This window comes from Bacillus rossius, chromosome 1 (genome assembly GCF_032445375.1).
Source record: "Bacillus rossius redtenbacheri isolate Brsri chromosome 1, Brsri_v3, whole genome shotgun sequence".
NCBI classification, from domain to species: domain Eukaryota; kingdom Metazoa; phylum Arthropoda; class Insecta; order Phasmatodea; family Bacillidae; genus Bacillus; species Bacillus rossius.
In genome coordinates this window covers 377360652-377384950 of record NC_086330.1, presented here as the reverse complement: position 1 = coordinate 377384950, position 24299 = coordinate 377360652, and the positions used below count along the sequence as shown (strand labels likewise).

The 24299-nt window shown below is 42.0% G+C and overlaps 1 protein-coding gene across 3 annotated transcripts in view; it reads left to right on the top strand.

Annotated features, from left to right (window-relative positions):
• LOC134528558 (transcription factor AP-2-epsilon) overlaps window positions 1-24299 on the top strand; it is a 387195-nt gene that overhangs the window by 217347 nt on the left and 145549 nt on the right. For all 3 annotated transcript variants that reach the window (XM_063362291.1, XM_063362289.1, XM_063362290.1), the window contains exon 3: window positions 5565-5744. In XM_063362291.1, coding sequence (XP_063218361.1) covers window positions 5565-5744 — 180 coding nt within the window. The remainder of the gene's footprint in view (window positions 1-5564; window positions 5745-24299) is intronic.

The following is a 24299-nucleotide window of genomic DNA, read 5'->3' as shown; positions in this document are numbered from 1 at the left end:
TCCAATATGAAGATGACCATAGATATGACAATACATAGAGATGAGAAACTTAAAATGTTACACTTTCCTGCACTTAAGTGCAAAAACTCAATAATTAATCTTAACCACAATATTAATATAAACAAAAGGAAAAATTAATTTATGATGTTTAAAGTCTTTTGAAGTCCATATGTTTTTCTTTTAAATCCACAAAGCTTAACAAAGACATAAATATATTTTAACAAAAAAAAGATTTTTATACTACAACAATTATTTCTTACAAATAGATACTTAAGGTAATAATAACTTCATTATACTTCAAATAAACAAAAAGTAAAAAAAAAAACAATTAGGTATTGCAAAAAGATTTAAATAAAAAAAGTAGCCTCCCAGTTTGCATTTAATTAACAACATATAAGCAATAATGGGCGCATGCCCACACAACAAGTGCACAACGGCACACAGGTTAGACTAGGTTAGGTTAGACTAGGTTAGGCTAGGTTAGATTATGCTAGGCTAGGATAGGCTAGGCTAGGATAGACTAAGTTAAGTTAGGTTAGGCTATATTACGCTAGGTTAGGTTAGGTTATGTAAGGTTAGGTCTGATTGTGGTATTTCGGCGTTAAGGTACATTTAAGAAACACACACAAATTCATTCAGTTGTTATTTCGGCGTTGTGGTACACAGCAGTTTTCTAGCTGTCGGTGTTGTGGTAACGACCTGAAATTATCCAGGGATCTTCGTAAATTTACGTTCACTGAGATCACTTACTTTGAACGTGAATCCAAAAGATGAGTCTTTGTATATTAACAAACATTTCAAAAAAACTTGTTAAGAACACGCTTATTGCGTCGACGTGTTAGTTTGTCTTTGTTTAGAACCAAACGTACAACTGGGAAATAAGAAAAGAAGGGGGGGGGGTGTTGTGGTTTGTCTGTAAAGTCGGTTTACGGACGATTATTTTTACGTGATAAAGTCATAAAACAACATTGATGAAAAATTGCATACTTTTTAATTTTCAAAAATTATTTACAGTTTTCGCAAATTTAATTTAAATAATTTGTTTAAATATAATCACGAACAATTAGTTTAAAAGCCCGCATTGACCTGTTTTGATATTATAGAAGATTTTCTCGCACGGTGGTTGGCCGGTTCTTGCAAGCTCGGCTCAGGCTGAACGTGACAATTTTTCGTGCGTGCAGCCGGCGTTCATCGATTTATAATACGTTATCACGTCAATAAAATAAAGCGTAGTTTCTAAGAGTTGAAGTTAATTCACCGTTGAAAACTGAACTGTGATTTCTCACATGTGACCAGCAACCTTCACGAACAGGCCTGGCACCGCAGACTGTGGACTGCGCAGACGGATGTCTTCTTTGCGCATGCGTACAGGCCAGTGGCGCTGACGAGTCGGATGCGAGCTGACGTAGAAGTCGGAGCGTGATTTCCAATGCTCGCGCCTTTGTCGACATTACTGAATTTTTTAAGTTTTAGGCCCGTTCTACAATAGCACGCAGACGGAGACAGACCCGCCGGGGGACGCACCACAACGCCGAAATACCACCACGCCGAATGCCAAATTGACCGCAACGCCGACAGCTAGAAAACTGCTGTGTACCACAACGCCAAATTACCACAACGCCTAAATACATTAACGCCGAAAAATGTCATTGCAGGACTGCCACAAAGGTTAGGTTAGGTAAGGTTAGCACACAAATTCATTCAGTTGTTTTTCATTTTGCTCCTGTGCACCCCCCCACCCCCCCATCCGCAGCAACATTTTTCGGCGTTAGTGTATTTCGGCGTTGTGGTACAAATCAGTTTTCTAGCTGTCGCCGTTCCGGTCAATTTGTCATTCGGCGTTATGGTATTCGGCGTTATTGTACGTTCGGCGTTGTGGTAACGACCCGAAGCTGGGTATACTTGACTGCGGCGGTAGCCATGTTTGTTTATGTCCTAAATACGTTTACAATTGTTTCACGTACAGAGGCGTAGGAACCGGGGGGGGGGGACAGGGGGAACGTGTCCCCCTGAACCTTTTGGGTGGAGGGGACTGTCCCCCCCAACTTTCTAGACAGTGATATTTTTATTTTATAATATTATTCTGCCCAACTTTATTTGTAATTTATTCACTCATCAAATTTTATTTTAAGGAAACAATAATAATTTTAACGTCGATGTATCCAATGGTTTGATACAAAAACTGCTTAAAAAGCGCTATTTTGCACTTTTAAAATCAACATTTTCCGGTGGAGGACCCCCGGACCCCCCGTCTTAGTAAGAGGGGAATGGGTTTACATGACATCAAAATCATTATTTGTCCCCCCCAACTTTATGAACACAGCTACGCCAATGTTCACGTACAAGCTATGCTCAGCGCTGCTTGGTTCCGACATCATCACGTCTGCGAATTGGCGGAAGAGATGGAAGCGAGGGGCCTTAAATAAGCGACTCCTGTATACAACTTGTCCGCATTCTGGAAAGTCAGGGAAGTTTAAATTGATCATAAAACATCAGGGAATTTATTTTAAAACCTGGGAAAAGTATTGGAAATACCTCAGTGATGGCAATTTAAAGGGGAAAATGTCATGTTCCGGTATATAATTTCATCACCCAGACTTTGAACATAATTTTTTTTTTCAGGTGGTTGTTCAGTGCAGTCGTGCTCACAGTAAAATGGCATATTCAAGGTTTTTTTTTTTAAATAGTGCAGCTATAGGGATCGTGGAGGCTGGATTGTCTTTTGTTCTCTAAGAAAATTGCAAAATAGCTAATTTTTTTGGCGTGATAACGTCTTATAAATCGATGAACGCCGGCTGCACGGACGAAAAAATTGTCACGTTCCGCCTGAGCCGAGCGTGCAAGGAACCGGCCCAACCACCGTGCTAGAAAATCTTATATAATATCAAAACAGGTTAAGGCGGGCTATTTTTAACTAATTGTTCGTGATTATATTTAAACCAATTGTTTAGATTAAATTGGCAAAAACTGTAAATATAGTATTTGAAAATTAAAAAGTATGCAATTTTTTCATCGATGATTTCTTATGACGTTATCACGTAAAATTATCGCCCGTAAACCGACTATACAGACAACCCCCCCCCACCCCCTTTTTTTTTTTAAACTCGTGAGTGTAATTTGTAATTGGGGTCGCGCAGAAGCCGCGGAGGCGTGTGGACTGCCCGCGCGGACTCCAGGACACGGACTGACCGGGAATGGGTCGGGAGGTTGCGTAACGCCCACGTCACAGTCATGACGTGACATTTACGGCGCTTGTTACTCTGAGAAGCTGTTCGCGAGACACTTCAGTAGTTGCCGCCTGGGAAAGGTGCTTTCTAATGCGTAGATACAATAAATTTCCCCACCCGCCCGAGCTATAAAAAAACACCTGTTGAGTTACCTCTTAAGCGTGGCAATATACATATACAAATTTAAAAAAAAAGTTCCTCGGCATCAAGCAACGTTTATTTGCACTTTTCATTTGGGAGACTCGGTCCGAACTAACTCACGTGTTAGAGTTTTATTATTCGTTTGGAAACAACTTTGCGCAGCGTGTGTTTGGTCTGACATGCATCTTTAATGGCTTTTCAGAAGAAAATAATTAACGAAGATAAATGCAAATAAAACTGCAACTTAAAAATATACATTTGTGATTTTCAGTGTCTATTTTTTTCTGACGTTTTGTAAGTTGGCATCTGCAGTGCTTATAAAAGACACCAGAAATGAACTGGAAACAGAACTAACTTGTGACAGTAAAATATTTATAAAAACTATTTATTTGAATAACAAGTTTTAATGTTAATATTTCTGCACTCAATAACTCTGCATTAAATAAAAATATAGTTTACCAGCAACTTCATGTTATTGTTTGGAATATTAGGAGTCCTTTGTTCATGGACATAATACAGAGGCCACTAGGCTGAACGTACAAAAACTGGATCAGTGAACATTCACGAGTTAGTTGACTTCTAGCATTGACTAAACGCGGGAGAATGTCGACTGCTCGTTGGTTACTGACTTGTGACTTTTGTTAACCGGAAGGCCTGTGATTGTATGATTATTTTGTAGAAAATTTTGTCATTGGCTGAGAGACCTTCTTATAAACTGTGGTCCTGCTTACGAAATAGCAAAAAAGTTAAGGGTGTTAGAATTCTAGCCCATTGCGAATTGAATAGGCAAATTTTTTCTCGTTTCTGCTTATTAGTAACAGAAAAATTTTGCTGTCTTTAGTTAATTGGTTTTTAAGACTACAAAATTATTTTGTTGTCACCACAGGACATGTGGTAGGATATATACACAGTATGACCATAAGAGAATGTTTCCAGTTATAAATTTTAATAGTATCAACTGTAAGCGTTGTAGAGTTTTGGTTCAAGGTCACAATTAAAAATTAACTCAAACAGTTTTATATAAGCGCATGCGCGAATTCTGCTTTGTTGTTTTCTCGCTTGCAGCGCCGCCTACGCAAAATGGCGATTAGTATAGTACTACTGTGTAATGGTCAACACACTATTGTCCGAATTTGCTGCCAGTATTTTCCTACTGGCTCTCATTGGTAGAGACCGGAAAAATTCGAGCTTCCTTGGCCTATAGGATAGACTCCACAACCCTCTACACATTCAGGCAAATGCCACCTGCTCATTGGCTACTGACTCTTGACACCTGTCAACTGCGATTCGATACTCTTTGGTTGAAGGTTTTCCATTAGCTCAAAGTCCTTCAGATAAACTGTAGGCCAATCGCAGAATCAATATGAAGGTATAGTTTGGATTCTAGCGTATCGTGAAACGAATACGCGAATTTTTCCGGTCTCTACTCATAGGTGAGTAAAGCTCTTTCAGCGTTCAACTCGACCAATGAGGAATAACATGCTTCAAACAAGACGTCCTTGACTCGCCGGAGAGTCGTGTGAAACTTGCATCCTCCAATCATAAGAATAAGAAGACGTTACAGAGGATAGTATAACTAGAGACCGGAAAAATTCGCGAATTCATCTCGCGACAGGCTAAAATACAAATAGTTACACCTCAGTGCTGCCTCTGCTATTGGCTCACATCTCACCTGGATGACTCTGGGCCAGTGAGAAACACCCGACCAAAGCTTTATCTAATCACAGGCTGCTACGTTGGGACGTCTCACAAGACAGCAGCCAATGAGTGGGTGACATTTGACCGAGTGTACGTGGAACTGTGGAGTTCATCCTGTAGGTCATTGAACCCGCGAGTTTTTCCGGTCCCTACTTATGAAAGGTTTTTTTTTATATTAAACAAGTCTTATTAAACTTTTTTATTAACTCGAAGGTACATTTTTATGTCAATCCTAGCATTTACTGAAAGCATGGAATCATGTTCGTACGTAGACTTAGAAAAACAAAATGACTGACCGTACCAAACGTGCTCAAAAATGACGCAACACCTGACATTGCCCTGTCAGCGTTGGGTGTACCCAGGTGTGCGCGGGTGATCGCCGAATACACATGTGTCTGAGTGATGACGCGGACCGGCGCCGGGTGGAGCCGTGCCCGGGTGCTAGGTAGCAGAGGCACCAGGGGCAGCAGGGGTAGCAGGGGTGTGTGTGGTGCGCAGGCCACGTCCCCGGCGGCGGCGCAGGGCCACCCCCAGCTGGACTACCTGAGCTCCGTGACCGCCGCCGCCGCCCCCTACTCGCAGACGCTCAGCTCGCTGCACCAGACGGCGGCGCACCACTACAACCAGCTGTCGGCGGCGCACGACGTGCTCAGGCGGGGCGACGCCGACCTGCACGTGGTGAGTCGCCCCATACACCACCCCCACCAGTCCCTCGATCTCATACCCACAACCACCAAGTTCCTCAACTCTCCCACCCCCAACCACCAAGTTCCTCAACACTCCCACCCCCAACCACCAAGTTCCTCCACTCTCCTACCCCCAACCACCAAGTTCCTCAACTCTCCTACCCCCAACCACCAAAAACTCTGCCCCCAACCACCTAGTTCCTCAACTCTTCTACCCCCAACCCCCAAAAACTCTGCCCCCAACAACTCTGCCCCCAACCACCTAGTACCTCAACTCTCCTACCCCCAACCACCTAGTCCTTCAACTATTCTACTCCAAGCTTCACATTACAACCTTCAACCCCCAAAATCACATTTATTTAATCTAATTGAATCACCTTATACTTGCACTGTAATTTTTAATGATCCTGAAGGTTCTATTGGTGTGCTGTTTCCACATTGTTGATGTTAAGGTAAGGTATTATTTGAAATTGTGTGCTTTTTGCGCCCTGTTTTATAAAATTAAGTACTGTTAAATGTCGAAAATGACAATTGTGAAACTAGTGCAAGGTGATACACAATACCAGAGTTTCCAAACGGGTTTCGTTATCTGTTAGACTATTGAACTGTTTGCCAGTGTATCGACGTCACGCCTGCTATTCTACTGAGCCAATAGAGGCATATGCTGTCCCCTCTCTAAGACTTAACCTTATGGTATGCCGGTAAGGACACGGTCAACCCCACGTCAGCACATTTTAGTCGGGATCTGTGTTATGGGTTGGGAATTTAGCGTTTCAGCCAATGAAATCACTTCACCAAGTATTCATGCCCTCTAGTAGTTCGGGGAATTAGCACCTTTGGCAAGCGCAAAGAGCAACCCAGGAACTTAGGCAAACAGTTCAACAGTTTATACCGATCCTTTTTGAACAAGGATGTTTGAGGTAGGGGTTGTAAGGGGGAAGGGGACAGCACTGCACATGAAGGCTGTAAAATGGCCAATAGCAACCGTCAGCTGTTGCCGGCAGATGAGAGGCAACGTTGGGGAGGGCATCGTGAGCGATCAGGCTCTCATGCTTAAGGTGTGTGTGTGTGTGTGTGTGTCAGTGAGGCGGGATGATAAGCGCGACGCTCACTGGTGCTTCTAGCGCGGTGTCTCCTCTGGACTGGCGCGCAGTCTTCTCGTCGTGCACATGAGCGGTGACCGTAACATTATATGGTGAGGGGAATAAAGATAAAGGTGTAATGCAAGTCCCTTAAGTGCTTTCAAGGATCTATACCGGTTGTTTTACGCCTAAGAATTACTCTGAAAACATGCGTTTTAGCCATTTTAACTCTTCTAAAATTACAGTTTAAAAACCTAATCCGAAATCAAAAGTACATTTCGGCCCTCAGCGAACTCTTAAATTCTTTACGTAAGCAGACCCCACTCGGATATCTTGAGTAGTTTTGAAATCGCGTTGTTTTCCCTGAAGCTCTGCGCACCGCGTGTGTGCCCGGGTAGGCAGGGGCCTTAACAACGCCTTCATCTGCATAGCGACGGGGAGCTGCTTCGTGCTTGCACTTTGGACAGCCCTGCGGGTGCCAACTTTGTTTACCTTTCTGCAACAACAATACACACACACACACACACACACACACACACACACACACGTGCGGATCTCAGGAAAACTTGTCTGGGATTCCCCGCCCCCCTCCCCGGCATCTACATTACATGTCTGGCGGGACAGGAGACAAATGAGGATCTCTGAAAGTACAAGCAGCAAAATGAAAAAAAAAAAAAAACTTTTGTGTTTTTAAGAACCTCCGCACACTTCTCGGAAAAATGATAATACTTATAATAAGGTATGAAACTTTTTTTTCTCTCTTTTTTTATTAATTCTAAGAATAACTTACTGCATTTCAGCTGCAACTAATTAATTGGACACTTCCACAGGTGAATTTTGAGGTCAAAAATTAATTTTTTTTTCGTCTAAGTTTTTAATATTTTTTTTCCAGTCAAAGCTGTAGAGTAATCATATTTTCCTCGCGCAGAAAACTCAACATTCTGGGCTAAGGTAGTGTAAGCTGGGAAACGTTTTTTTTTTATGGGTCAGTGACCTCGATGTTAGTGCTTCAGGAATCTTTTGGGAGGATTTCGGAGATCAGTGGATTGTCGTACAACTCCCACGCTTTTGTTAGGTGAGTTTCCACCCCTCTTTTTTCCGTCTCAACCCCCCTGGTCCTCACACGGAACCCCCAACGGAGGGAGACTTCACGGTCGGTTGGCCAAACACTGAACGCCAGTTGGGCGATTTAGTTTTTCTTCTTTCAACTGCCGGTGATCTTCAGACAAACTCGGCAGCACCCTCGGCTTGGAGATTGTGCGGCGCCGACTGTGCGCCATCACACGGACAACTGCCTTCTCTCCTCGATGCTTCCAGAAGCTGAATGGGAGCTCCAACAGGTGTCGCGCGCGCCTATTCCCGAAAAAAAATACAACCTTTTTAGATTCCCACATCACTTGCTCTCGGATGTTGAAGCTGCAGTAGTAGTTTTGGTACTTTTCCCCTTTTGAAGGCGAAGTTATCGAAGATTAGTTCCTGAGATTCATCTCTTGTGTAGCTTGGCCCATTCTCGGGCAGTGTAGCGGATCATCACTCGCGACTGCCGACTGTGACAAGTCGCTGGTTCAGTGGTCTGGCCGATGCCTTCTCTTCGTGTTTAGATGTGATTTGGCCCTTCTTCCCCGTATGTTTCCGTGCTTGTTGCGTGAAGGCGGTTAAGTCACAAATGGTCAATACATGATGATATTGAATTATTCACTTTTAAAAATTGATAAGTGTGATTAGAGACATTATATAAAAATGGGGATTGTCTGTAAAGTCGGTTTACGGACGATAATTTTACTGATAACGTCATAAGAAAACAAATATGAAAAATTGCAACCTTTTTAATTTTTCAAATATTATTTACAGTTTTTTTTTTGCAAATTTAATTTACAAAATTTGTTTAAATATAATCACGAACAATTAGTTTAAAAGCCCGCCTCTACCTGTTTGATATTATAGAAGATTTTCTCGCACAGTGGTTGGCCGGTTCTTGCACGCTCGGCTCAGGCGGAACGTGACAATTTTTCGTGCGTGCAGCCGGCGTTCATCGATTTATAAGACGTTATCACGTCAAAAACAATAAATTAGTTTCCAAAGTTCTAAAGCAGTTAATAAAGCTAAAAAAACTGACTTCAATAAACCTGATAATTTTCAATCATAATTTTCTCAAAACTATGATTTTGGAATTAACCCCTTTCGCGCAACAAGCACAGATTTGTAAGTTCTCCGAAACTACATTGGCATGAAGTTTTAGCTTGTCAGTATCAGTGATGACCTTTGAGAATAGCTTTGATGGAAATCAATCTTATCTTACTTTAATATTTTGGCAACATTTTACGATCACAACCATCCTTTTCACGAACCCAAGTAGGTACGACAGTGTTAATTTTGCGTGTTAGATTGTGTTTTTTAAAACCAACATTAAGTGACTTTTTGAAGTATATGACTTATCAGTCTATAAAAAAAAATTATACAACTCCAGTGGCATGCGCTTCCTCTTTTCCTGAGAAAACAGTAACCAGCCATCAGCAGTTTTTAGTTGTGTTGGTTCACTATACCTACAACAATTAAGACGTTAACTATAGATAATCCGGACTCTTTCCGCTACAGGGTAGACTCAATGGTTCTATACTTGATCAACTCACTTCAGCATGATTAGGGACCGGAAAAATTCGCGAATTCACTTCGCGATAGCTAAAACACAAATATTTATAGGTCAGTGCTGCCTCTGCTATTGGCTGACAACTCACCTGGATGACTCTGGGCCAATGAGAAACACCCGACCAAAGGTTTACACGAATCACAAGCTGCTACGTTGGGACGTCTCACAAGACAGCAGCCAAAGAGTGGGTGACATTTGACCGAGTGTACGTAAAACTATGGAGTTCATCCTGGAGGTCATTGAATCCGCGAATTATTCCGGTTCCTAAGCATGATTATTACCCGATGCCACATTCAGAGAGGTTCTAACATTTGGACCTGTTTACACACGTTTGGTCAAAGCTTCTTCTCCTCATTTATTATTGTATTAGGAGTATATATCATCCCATTCCCCTGTGCGCACGCCCCTGATTGGAGATAATTCTTGTAAGTTCACGTTGACAGGAAGTAAACACATCTCTCACAAAGCTGCCTGGGAAGTCAGTGTATTGCTGTAGTGTGTGCCATGGTGTCATTTTATGTTTATTGTCATGGACTGTGAGAAGATACTTGAAAAAAAGTCTGGTATCGCAACGTGTATTTATTGTTCTATTGTAAATTGTATATATCTGTGCTTGTTGCGTAATCATAGTTTTGAGAAAATAGCTATTGAAAATTATCAGGTTTCTTGATGTCTTTTTTTTTTAGCTTTATTAACTGCTTAAGAACTTTGGAAACTCATTAATTGTTTTTTGAATATAGCCCTGAATTTCGCAAACTTGCTTGCGATGATAACTCATTTTTAGAGACCCGGAAATTTCGCGGATTCCTCTGGCCTCAGGATAGAATTCAAAGTTATAGGTGTGCTCGACCCATGTTAATAACATGTTAATAACTTTCCCATTGGTTGATTTCTTAGCGAGAACATTTTTATCCTTGTTATTTGTCACTACCTGATTCGCTCACTTCTCTCCTAGCTGGACATCGTTGGCTCACGGTAGTAGAGGGGCGTGTCCTAATAACTGCGGTCCAATCATGAACACAGAGCGAGAGTGTGGTGGTTTGTATTCTAGCTTGCGACTAAATGAATGCGCGAAAATTCCGTCCCTCTTCGTCATTTTTAACTGTTTATATTGTTTTGTATCTGGCATATCTGCCTTTGTACTGCTCTTGGCTCAGTAAAAAGAATTGATAAAACTGAAACCAAACCGTGCGAGGTTGCCGCGCTGAGGGGCGCAGTCAGGGAGACTGTCTCGTAGCGACGCGGGAGAAAGTACCTGCTCGAAAGTAAGGCGAGGAAACAAATGCCTGGCGACGATGCCCGAGAAAGCAAAGCGATCCACCAGGTTGCCGGGGGCAACGAACACAACAACAAAACAACAACAACAACAACAAGGCTAGGAATCCCGTGAATGCACATCCTGCCTCTACCCCCACCCCCACCCAACCATATGTGTATTTTAGACACACGTGCTATAAACCACCTCCACGTCTGGAATAGTGGTTCTTGTGAGATTCTCGCGTTGGTAAATATTGTGACGGCCAGCTCCGAAGGCATCCGTGTAAAGGTGCTCTCCTGTGGCGCTGGAATCACGGTAGCGAAACGGAGAGAAGCGAAGCTAAAATATCGCGTTATTGTTAGAGACCGGAAAAATTCGTGGATTCATTTCACGACAGCCTGAAATTCAAATAGTTATACCTCAGTGCTGCCTCTGCCATTGGCTCACAACTCACCTGGATGACTCTGGGCCAATGAAAAACACCCAACCAATGCTTTATCGAATCGCAGGCTGCTACGTTGGGACGTCTCACAAGACAGCAGCCAATGAGTGGATGGCATTTGACCGAGTGTACGTAGAACTGTGGAGTTCATCCTGGAGGTCATTGAACCCGCGAATTGTTCCTGTCCTTAGTTATTGTGGACACACGTGCGAAAACCAAAAACAACACGATTGTATGTAAAATGTTTCTTGCTGTTACGTACGCACCGGACATAACGACAGCCATTAATGCTTGCAGGCTTTTTTATTTTTCTTCAGAATTTAACTTTCAATGTAAAAATCATTGTGCGTAAAAACATTTCAAATATTTCAGGGATAAATTAATCTAGCAAACAAAACCTTAAAAATACTAGAGTAATAAGACCGGAAAAATTCGCGAATTCATTTCGCGATAGGCTAAAATACAAATAGTTATACCTCAGTGCTGCCTCTGCCATTGGCTCACAACTCACCTGGATGACTCTGGCCCAATGAAAAACATCCAACCAATGCTTAATGAATAGAGACCTGCAAAATTCGCGGATTCATTCGGTGAAAGGCTATAATTCAAACACATATACCTCTTAGATAATTTTGATATTGGCTTACTGTTCATCTGGACGAATCTCAACCAGTTATAAACCCTCAACCAAAGAAGGATTGAATCACAGACAAACCAGCTGAGACGATATACAAGTCGGCAGCCAATGAACTTGCGTTATTTGCCCGAGTGTACAGGGGTATGTGCAGTCTATCCTGAAGGCCATCGAAACCGCGAATTTTGCTGGTGTCTAAGAATTACCCAATACACCAGTTCAACAATATTTCGAAAAACAAAATTCTGACACGACTTTCAGTAACGCCGCACCAGCGACGAGAAAGAAATAGAAAATATTTCTAATCGGAAGTTCTGTCGCATTCGCTTTTTTTTTTTTTTTTTTTTTTTTTTTTTTTTTTTAAAGCGCTGGCGTCATAGATGTGGCGAAAGATATTGTTAGAAATCTTGGCGTTGTCGTCGCGTTGTTGAGATTTCGGCATCATCTGTCAATAACGAATCGCAAAAAAAAAATTATACATGACCAGCCGTTAACGAAATGGCGTACTCTGGCTCCAGATAGCAGCGAACAAGCAAGGAACAGTAATTATTTTTCTCACGTTCGCTTGTCAAAACTCTTCCCATTCTCTTTGGGGCTTTTTCAGAAAAACGTTTTCTTATCAGTAAATCGGGACACGAAATAAACACTGAAGAACAGGACGACATTTTTCATACATTTTCCAAGCAAACGCGTGACCCGACTGAAAACTAATTAATAAAGACCGGAGAAATTCACGTATTATTTTCGTGGTATGCTAAAATTGATATATATATATATATATATATATATATAAACTTCGACCAAAGAAGTATCGAATCACAGGCAAACCAGTTGAGACGACTCACAAGTCAGCAGCTAATGAACTGGCGTTATTTTCCATAGTGTACAGAGGACTGTGTAGTCTATCCTGAAGGTTATCGAAACCACGAATTCTTCCAATACCTGTTCATCACTAGAGACCTGAAAAATCCACGGGTTCATTACGTGCTATGCTAAAATTCAAATAATTATACCTTAGTGCTGCTTCTGTCATTGGTTCTCTGTTAATCTGGAGGACTGAGGGGCAATTAGAGACCCTCACTCATAGAAGTGTCGAATCACAGGCCACCCAGTCGAGACGACTCACAAGTCAGCAGCCAATGAACAGTTGGCATTTGCCCGAGTGTGTAGAGGATATTGGAGTCTATCCTGGAGGTCATTGAACCCGCGAATTGTTCCGGTCTCTATTCATCACTAATTTTTGTTAACAGATATTTGGTAAAACTGTTTTATTAAGATCAAGTTGGCTAATAACGTTAAACTAATGACCGGTGGTAAAATTTACGACCAAGCATTACATGTGAGTGGGCTAGACGCCACAGATCTGCTACACCCGGGGGATAGCGATATGTTCATTGGCTGCCGCTTGATTAGGGAAGCAGTGACGACATGGGGGGAGAAGAAGTGGGGAGGTAGGGCAATATCCCGAGAATCTTTATCTTTTTTTTACTGTTGAGTTTAACATGCTAGCAGGACGAAAATTCTAATAGAAGTCATCGGAAACTTCATGTGATGCGATGTGCGAAGATCACGTTATATTAATGATTACTAAAGACTCCAAAACTCTCTACACACTCAGGCAAATGCCACCTGCTCATTGGCTACTGACTCGTGACACCTTTCAACTGGGACGCTTGCGATTCGATACTTTTTTGGTTGACGGTTTTCCATTGGCTAAACGTCCTTCAGATAAACTGTAAGCTAATAGCAGAAGCAATATAAAGGTACAGTTGTTTGGATTCTAGCATATCGTGAAATGAATACGCAAACTTTTCCGGTCTCTAACGATCACGGTTACGTTTACAATGTTTAGATACTTTTATTAATATGTAACATCTTATTTCTCGGAATACAGCATTTGGTGGAAGTACGAAAGTCGAATGGAGCGGAAATGTGTAACCACGCTGCTGCCATCCGTGGTGGATGGCACGAAATAAGTTCACTAAGACAAATGTAAACTTTATAGTATCGAATGTTTAAATGAATTATTCAACAAGATGGTCGGTATTTTAATAAAATTAATTTTAGAAAATCATGTTCGAAACCAGGGTTAGGTATTTTTCAAGTCTTCTTTTTTTTTTTCCGCTTTTGTCGTAGCCGTTTTATTATCTAGTTCAAAATTTCTGTCTGCAAACGGAATGATTCTATAGTCGACGTAGCTGATCCGGCAGCGAAAACTCCGTGTGATTCGCGTTCAGAAACGTAATTTAAAACATTATCGGCATTATTTTTAAGAATTCTGCGTTAAATTCCGAGTGTGAGATTTATATTATACACAAGTGTATTTGCAACATGAGAACACATGCGTTTTCCCGTAACGGTGGTCAGATGTTACACATCTCTGGCGAGTGCTGAAAGACTCGCTCGTGTTTTTATATCATTTAGAATGCGGGGCTATACTCGTGTTACATAAAGGCCGCTGACTACCCGAGCACACATACGCAGAGACCGGAAAAATTCGCGGATTCATTTCACGACAGCCTGAAATTCAAATAGTTACACCTCAGTGCTGCCTCTGCTACACGCCGATAAAATTCGCGGGTTCAATGACCTCCAGGATGAACTCCACAGTTCTACGCACACTCGGTCAAATGCCACCCACTCATTGGCTGCTGTCTTGTGAGGTGTCCCAACGTAGCAGCCTGTGATTCTTATAAAGCTTTGGTCGGGTGTTTCTCATTGGCCCAGAGTCATCCAGGTGAGTTGTGAGCCAATAGCAGACGCAACACTGAGGTATAACTATTTGTATTATAGCCTATCGCGAGATGAATTCGCGAATTTTTCCGGTCTCTAGCCAATGCGTTTCTTGTAGTGTCATTTGTAGTGTCTTGGCCACTGACAGTTTTTTCCCAGTGCAGGATAAAGGACCCGACATTGTCGCCGGATGTGTCGGGTCAGTACGGGGGGAGGGGGGAGGGAATGTCCGGCTCGCAGATAGGATTCAGGCGCTTGTACTGCCAGGAAGAGAGGGGGAGAGAGCGATTTATCAGAGCGACTGGGGGGGGAAAGTTTACTCACGTCGGATCGCCTCGGCTGCTCCCGAAGGGGGGTGCGCGGGGTAAACAATGGGTGTCAGCTCCGAGCGCCCGACACAGCGTCTGTCCCGGCGTGAGACCCCGCTCCGCGATAATGCCACGTGTCGGGGGAAAGAAAACATTTCTAACGCGTCACCGCACGCACGCAAATGTTTCTGCAGTTCGCCAAGCCTGGAAATCCTCCTCCGCGCCCACAGAAATTAAAAAGCGTGCTCCTCAAATAAATAGCTGCGCGGATTAATTTTTTTTTTTACGGCAGGCTGGATTTCTAACAATGTTACCTTCTGCACATTGTTGCTTGCATGTCAGGTCGACCCGCCGGCCGTGTGGAGAACTCTGCGTCGTTAACAATCTCCCAGCGAAGAAGTGCCTCTGTAAGGCCCCCGCCTCGTCAGGGGTGTGCGTGTGTCAGCGAGGCGGGATGATAAGCGCGACGCTCGCTGGTGCTTCTAGCGCGGTGTCTCCTCTGGACTGGCGCGCAGTCTTCTCCCAGTGCATTGAGCGGTGACCGTAACATTATATGGCCGAGAAATGAAGATAAGGTGTGATGCAAGTCCCTTAAGTGCTTTCAAGAATCTGTACCGGTTGTTTCACGTCTAAAATTTACTCTGAAAACACGCGTTTTAGCCATTTTAACTCTTCTAAAAACACAGTTTAAAATCTTAATCTGAAATCAAAAGTACTTTTCGGCCCTCAGCTAACTCTTAAATGCTTTTCGTAAGCAGACCCCCACCCGGATATCTCGAGTAGTTTTTAAATCGCGTAGTTTTCCCTGAAGCTCTGCGCACCCCGTGTGTGCCCGGGTGGGCAGGGGCCTTAATGGGCAACCCGCCCGGAACACTGGCCAGTCTAGAAGACAACTGACAGAGGTCGTCGGCAGTAGGCAGTTTGGTATGTATTGAGGAAATAAGACGTCCGTGTGCGGCCATCTTGGATCACGTCGTTTATAAACATTAAAATTAAAAAAAATATATTCTAACGAAACTTAATTTTATCTGAAAAAAAGACAATTTAACTGTTGTAAAACTCGTGGATAACGTAATCCTCGACGTAATCCAAGATGGCCACCGCGGATCACTCCTCACTGCCTCAATACATACCACACCTACCTACTGTCGCCCCCAGAGCCAAACAGTTCATTCAAACAAACAAAATATTAATGTGTACTCTTCATTACTGATACTCAAATTTACGACAACCCACTTCAATATTCTACCTTCGTTTTGTACGTTACGATCGGTACAATTGTGCATATATCTGTTGAAACTTTCTTATAAACATCTGTATGATTTTTTTTTAGTCGGTTTTTTCGAACCCATGAAAATGTACAGCGAAAATATTTTCGCGAGTCTTTCTATTATTTAAATATTCTATCAAACATAATTGACAAAACGCTTTTCAAAATGGTGGCTTTTCTTTTCACCCAGAAGGATGCGGGTTGTTCACAGATTTGTTTACTCGCATAATGCCTCGATACTTCACTTCCGGTTCGGGCAGCCCTAGTGATGTCACTGCCGGGGCAAGTACACGTGAGGTTACACACGTCAGGCGAATCCGGACATGGCCTAAGGCTTGGTTTGTAAACTACGCTAGGAGCACAACGACACAACACCGCAGCTAGCAACCAACGCAAGAAAACCACAGTTGTTCACAATCACGCAGTTCGTAAGCGTTACTAATCCTACAACTTTAAATTGTAAAACAGTAGAAAACAAAATTCCATCCGGAGATTCTTTTGACAGTTCATATTTATCATAAAACAAAAATTAATTTTTAATAATTTGTTTTAAAAGCCTTATTTTCTTTGACTGCGTGAAGGTTTAACAAGTATAAACATGAAGCATATAATAAAAAAGAGCACTGAGTTTTTCTATGCAGATAACGTCCGCGTCTTTAATATTTTTTCTGAACATTTCTCTACAAATGTGGCCGTCGAAACCGCAACCCAAAACGCAAGAAAGTTGGAATTTGAACAACGATTGAGTTGCGCTATATTGCGCTCTTGCGTGGTTTACAAATCGTTACTCTAAGATATGGTTGCCGAGCATTCTGCATGTGGCGGTTTTGCGCTCTTGCTTTGTTTATAAACTAGGCCTAAGGGCCCGCCGTCGTGGGCTGCAGGTGTTCAGTGCGACGTCTCCCCGGGGGTGCTGTCACAACTTAGAGACACATAACTTAGAAACACACAAGATAGAATCTTCTAAGTTATGCATGTTCTAAGTGTGTGTTTCTAAGTTATGACGTTTCTAAGTTGTGTGGTTCTGCGTTGCGTGTTTCTAAGTTACGAGTTTCTAAGTTATGACAGTTCTAAGTTGTGTGTTTCTAAGTTGTGTGGTGCTGCGTTGCGTGTTTCTAAGTTACGTGTTTCTAAGTTATGACAGTTCTAAGTTGTGTGTTTCTAAGTTGTGTGGTGCTGCGTTGCGTGTTTTTAAGTTACGTGTTTCTAAGTTATGACAGTTCTAAGTTACGTGTTTCTAAGTTATGACAGTTCTAAGTTGTGTGTTTCTAAGTTGTGATGGTTCTAAGTTATGATGTTTCTAAGTTGTGTGTTTCTAAGTTATGTGTGCTTTCCGTCTCCCCGGACTTCGCCCCAAGACTCTCTCAAGACGACCGCTTGTCGTGTCGCGACGAATGGGCGAGGGGGAAAAAAATAAAAAACGGCGAGCTAGAGAGAAAGAAAACATGACAAGGGTACAACACAGTGTGCATAATGCATCTTGCAAGTGCTGTCTTCTGATGCTCTATCTCCCGTGTTTTTTTTCTGTCCGGCGACAATGCCCACCCAGTGTATGTGAATAATGTGAGCCGTGTGTTTCCTCGTGTGACGTCACCGCGTGTGTGATGGGGGGAGGGATAGAGGGGTCGGGATTGGATTGGGCTGTGAGTTCGTGATCCTAGCGCTTGACGTTTAAGGCCCCCGTCTACCCGGGCACACACACGGTGCGCAGAGCTTCAAGAAAAACAACGCGATTTCAAAACTACTCAAGATACCTGAGTGGGGTCTGCTTACGAAAAGCATTTAAGATCTCGCTGAGGGCCGAAAAGTACTTTTGATTTCGGATTAAGTTTTCAGACTGTATTTTTCAGAAGAGTTAAAATGGCTAGAACGCATGTTTCCAGAGTAAATTTTAGGCATAAAACACCTGGTACAGATTCTTGAAAGCACTTAAGGGACTTGCATTACACCTTTATCTTCATTTCTCGGCCATATAATGTTACGGTCACCGCTCATGTGCACGACGAGAAGACTGCGCGCCAGTCCAGAGGAGACACCGCGCTAGAAGCACCAGCGAGCGTCGCGCTTATCATCCCGCCTCGCCGACACACATACACCCCTGACGAGGCGGGGCCCTTTAAGAAAGGCCGCTTATTCGCTGAACACTGTGCTGGCCTATGCCTGGACGGGTCGCCGGGTGCTGGGTTGCTCCTGCCGGGACTCGAACACAGGACCTCCTGGCGACGACACACATCGGCCGGGAACGACCCCCTCTGGGGTCCACGCTACTCGTCAGCGGAGGGGTCAGTGACCTGGGTGCTGCGTCGACAGTTGCACTCCCCGACGGGCCTGCGCAGACACGTTGCTGAGTAGAGTCTCTGGCCTCATCTCCTCTTACTAGGGACCGGAAAATTTCGCTGGTTCAATGACCTGCAGGATGAACTCCATAGTTCTACGTACACTCGGTCAAATGCCACCCCCTCATTGGCTGCTGTCTTGTGAGACGTCCCAACGTAGCAGCCTGTGATTCGATAAAGCTTTGGTCGGGTGTTTCTCACTGGCCCAGAGTCATCCAGGTGAGCTTTGAGCCAATAGCAGAGGCAGCACTGAGGTATAACTATTTGTAATTTTAGCCTATCACGAAATGATTCCGCGAATTTTTCCGGTCTCTACCTCTTACACGAGGATAGACTACACAGTCCTCTGTATACTCGCGCGAATACCGCCAGTTCATTGGCTGCTGAATTGTAATTTGTTTCAACTGGTTCGCCCGTGAATCTATGCTTATTTGGTCGAGATGGTTTCCCGTTGGCCCAGAGCCCTCCAGATGAAATAGCGACCTGGAAAGCGGAAACGGCTTACAAAGGTGTGCGTAGGTATTTGAATTTAAGAATATCGTGAAATGAATCAGCTACCTTTTTTTCCGTCGCTACCAATAGGATGTCACAATGAAATCAAGTCCAGAAAAATAACTATAACATATATCAGCGAAGGTTATGTTACCAGTATAAATAGCGAGTTAGGAACAACAAAACTGTGAAATAAAAGGGGGGAAATATAATGTACATAGAAGTTTTCCATTAAAAAAATTCGTTCAAGTAACTAATCATTTAACTTATGTTGTGGTGACATATCAATGGACGCAATTCGCACGCCTGTACTTTATTCGCCTATTAAGCTAAAGAATGACCTGCTTCAGTATCACAAACCAGAATATAATTTTAATCGCACTCGGTCTCAACTGCGCCACTCGGACGAGAAACGGTCAAGGGCGCGGATGTGGAGATAAAACAACGAGATGGAGTCCTGCCCTTCACGTGTCACAACAAAAATAAAAGAAGACAACTTAATGCTCACTTCACCGGCGGGTTACAAAAGATATTACTTCCTCTTGAACAACTCACGGAGCAGGTGGACGTAACCTGCTTGACCTTCGCATCTCCAGCTCGTATACTTGTGAGGCACACACGGGGCGTAAACGGTGATACGTAATTAATATACGCAAAGGTCACGTAAGTGTATCGTTAGGAAACGTTTTCACTCCGTGACATCTCAAGGTAGCACACAATCCAAGAGAAATTAGCGCTTTCACCAAGAAATGCTGTAAAAGTGTTTAGTTTAGTCATAATCAAATTATCACTCTAAAAATGAATTTTTAATACCCTTTAGAGTTTGCGTTGAGATACAGAATAAATTCATGCCTAAAAACATTGACATAATTTGGCTAAATTTTGATAACATTTAGAGACTGAGGATCACAATAACGTTCTATAAAGAGGCCGCTGGAATTCATACGGACGCAATATGTCAGGAATTGTTTAATTCTTCGAACACTAGAATCTTATATTTTGGAGAACAAAGGGCCCACATCATATCTCATTACCATTATATATTAATATATATAAATCCAGTGTCCTGATGTTTGTTTCCAGTGAACTATTCACCAAGTCAACCGAAATCGATGAAAATTGGCGTTTATGTGTAATTTTTTCCAACTTGAGAGATAGGATAATTTTTATTTCGATTAATGGTCTTAATAATTTATAATTAATAATAAACTGATCATCAATGTTGATTGGTGTTTAAGCCCGGGAAACAGTGGGCACTTCGTCTCCATGACAACGTTGCGTGCTCGAGAGTCGGAAAACCATCGGTGCTATTCGTGTTTTCTTCGGCACATTACAAAGCATTGTATTAAGTTTTTGTCAAAATTAATTAATTTTCAGTTTATTTCATTTATTATAACTGTAAATAAGAGATTTGGTCTCATTTTTCCCCTCATTAATACAACCGTGCGAAGCCGGGTCGGGCAGCTAGTTTTATATTCTTCTAATATGCGTTTTAAGACTGAAACCACGTGCAATTAGACTAAGTGAATAATTAGCCAAAAGTAGTTCTACTACAATCGTGGCGATTAATCATAACCATTTTCTACTGTTGAGTCGCTCACTGTACGTTTGTAAGCCGTCCCTTAAGACCTTAACGACTGGTTTTCAGTTATTTTTGAAAATATCTCTATAAGACTGTTTTTATGAGACGTCACAAAACTGTGACAGCTGGATAATACTCAAAAAAAATATTTAGAATGGTCACAGAAATCTGTTTTTATTGCAGGAAAGTTTTGATTACTGTATGGTTATATCCACTAAAAGTAGATAATGTTTTACTCGACCGTATGAAAATTTTCTAATAAAAAAGTTTTTTCCAACAGAAGAGAGACTAATTTTTCTGGGATTGCAACTTTGTCACGGACCTAGCCTACAAAATAATTAAGTATGTTTAATTTATGAGATTATTTTAAATGGAATATTTTGTAGATGAAAGTAGCACATCTTAAGTCGGTGTGTATTAAGTTATTTAAACCTTTTTTTTCCTGTTTTGAATTATTTGTTGCACGTTTTAACCGACGTCGTACGAAAAAGGTTCCAAGCGAACTGCGTTACATCAACAATTGATTTTTTTTTTGTGTCTGTCTGTGAGGCTGTAGTCTGTAAGGCTGGGCTCCACCCATCCCTTGAAGGTTGATTTGTCATGTAAACACCGTCTCCCTCCCTCCCCCCCCTCTTTCTCTCCCCCCCCCCTCTCTCTCTCTCTCTCTCTCTCTCGTCACCTGGCAGGAGGTCCTTGTTACACGCACTTCCGTTCCCAGCTTCACGTACTTCATGTCCGGTTCCTGCTCGCGCCACGAGGCATTTTGTTTGTTTTTGCACGTCCTTTGGAGAAAAATGACATGCGGGGCACAGAACATTATACAACCAAGGTGTAAATCTTTTGGTTGGAGAAGGGGGGGGGGGGGGGGAACTTGCGCTTGCAAAACCGTAACTGTGAAACGGAAATGAAAAATGCAATCCCGTGTCCCCTCCTCCCCCGGAAGTAGCACCGAGTCTGGCCCCGGCTACAACTGACTGTCTGTCTCGGTCCTTGAGACCAGCCATGGCATCGACAGAGGAAATAATTTTCTGTACTTATAAAAATTGGTTGTCTGTAAAGTCGGTTTACGGACGATAGTTTAACGTGACATCATAACAAAACATTGATGAAATGATTGCATACTTTTATGAATAAAATTGAATCTTTTTTATTGAATTATTATCACTATTTTGTATTGATACAAAGAAGGAGTGAAATGAAATCTAAAATTTAATTGATGAATTTACTTTTATTTGCACGCATTTATTAAAATATGTTTATTACTTTAACGAAGAGATTATTTTAACTATAACTTTTATACATGTTTGCTATTTAACTTCTTCCAATCAGTATTATTCTGTTAAGGATAGGACGATGATAGGAAAAGTAGGAAACGAATGGGAGTGTTTCAAGTTAAATGTGCCTCGAAAAAGTCAAATCGATGGTTGTTCCAATCGAGTGGAAGAGAGATAGATGCGGCGCAAGCGTACAATGAACGTAACGGGACAATGAGCGTAACGGGGCAATGAGTAATCCTTTTTCGTGCGTGCAGCCGTCGTTCATCGATTTATTAGACGTTGTCACGTAAAAAAAGTTTCCTTTGGGAACCAGTTGCCAAGAACTAGTTTGTAACACTACAAGAAAGATACTGTAACTTTGCACAACACATGGCTATGATTATTTTTGTATGTGTAAATATTTTTTTTTTTTTAGAAATAAAACTGGAGCATTTTTATTTATTTTATTTTTTTACAAAAATTGGCGCGTATGTTTATATTTTAATTGGTGTTTCACCCAAGCGTGATTTTTTTTATAAATCATTGAAAATATTGTTGAATATTAAAAAAAATTGGAGTTTATTTAGGTTCATTGTTCTTGTTATTGTGCGCAGTTAATACTGAGAAGCTGTTCAGGGTAAGTTTTACAGATAACTTTAACTACTTGAGGTACTGGGACAACACAAAGCACAAATGTCCGGGTAAGAATCCGAAACCAGTAATACTGCGAACACTAGTTTGTAATGATTCAGTGGTTTTCTCGTAAATGTACACATGTACGAATACCCGTAGTTTTACATGAATATTAATTTTGAAACTGAGATAAATGGTTTGTGATAACGTCGGAATGTTTATAATCTCCCATCGTCTTTTGTCTCTGCGATCATACAGATATACACGTTGTTTGTTGTAGCAGTCTGTCGCACGAACGAGTGCAAATTTCTGACAGGCGACATTTTCAACGACGTCGTAAGTTCGTCAGCAGGGATAAAATTTCATCGTTTATGAGAAAAATACTGGTAAATGGTTTGGCTGGCCCAGTTATTTGGAAATCACAAGAAAATCTATTTAATTTGATGGAATCATTTGTATGAAAACACAACTTGTATTTGTTAAAAAAAAAATGGCGGGGGTTGTCTGTAAAGTCGGTTTACGGACGATAGTTTTACGTGATAACGTCATAAGGAAAACAATGATGATAAATTGCATACCTACTTTTTAATTTTCAAATATTATTTACAGTTTTTGCAAGTTTAATTTACATAATTTGTTTAAATATAATCACGAACAATTAGTTTAAAAAAAACTGCCTTAACCTGTTTTGATATTATAGAAGATTTTCTCGCACGGTGGTTGGCCGGTTCTTGCACGCCCGGCTCAGGTGGAACGTGACAATTTTTTCGTGCGTGCAGCCGGCGTTCATCGATTTATAAGACGTTATCACGTCGAAAATTTAAAAAAAAAAAACTCGTTCATTGAATGTATTAAATCGATATCTTTTTTCTGGGATCACTTTGCCAAAAGCTTCAACTTTATTTCTCCGCTCTTTCTGCCATTTGCGGGAGCCATGAATCTCAACCCTCTGCATGTCGGCTTCTCTCCACAATCCCCCCTCCCTCCCCATGTGATGTATCGACGGGGGTTGGGAACAAAGGGGGTTGGGGGAGCGTTAGTGGCAAGGGGGGGGGGGGGGACATTTTTCAGCTGGAGAGTCCTTACCTCATTATTGGCTTTTGTGCCGAAAGACTGGAATATTGGTCCTCTGGTTCCCCCTAGCGTTGATTCTCTCTTCGACATCTCTCTCTCTCTCTCTCTCTCTCTCTCTCTCTCGTGTTTTAATAGAGGTGCAAGCCTCGCGTAGAGGTTTCGCAATATCAGCGCCGTCTCTTTCGGCGACCTTCAATCCGTTGAAGCCCGGTTGAAGCTCTGTCAACAACTTCAACGCTCGCGTTGATGTAAACAAAATGGCGCGCGGTTCATTTCGTACACGATCTCTCGGGTGTTCCCTGACTCAAGTACCCTTCAAAACCAGAAAAGTAAATACTATTTTTTTGTTCCTTCCGCTATATTTATTCTCATCTGTCTTGAGTGAAGCTTGCTTCTGTTGTGCGGTCGATGTTGACATTCGCTTGGTAGTTCGGTTAGTTTAGGCTGACAGGTGTAAACAAAGCTGTGAGCGTCCTGGTCTATGAATTTTTGTATGTTTGCAGCTTTTAGTGGGGCATAAATGCGTATGCAGGTTTACAACAAAGGTCCCCCCCCCCCCCCCCCCAAAAAAAAATCATGTTATCGACCTATAAAACCTCCTACCATATTCAAAACACGCGTTAAAAGTACGTTAAAATATTCAAGAAACAGCAAATACTTATAATTTAAGACACGCATTTTTGTCCTCACAGATAATTAATCAGGGACAGTAATGTAAAGGATAAGCTTAGTTTTAGCTGTGATTTTTTTTTTGTTAGGTGAAACTTCTTAAAAGCAGGTCGTGTCTAAGTCTAGGCTAT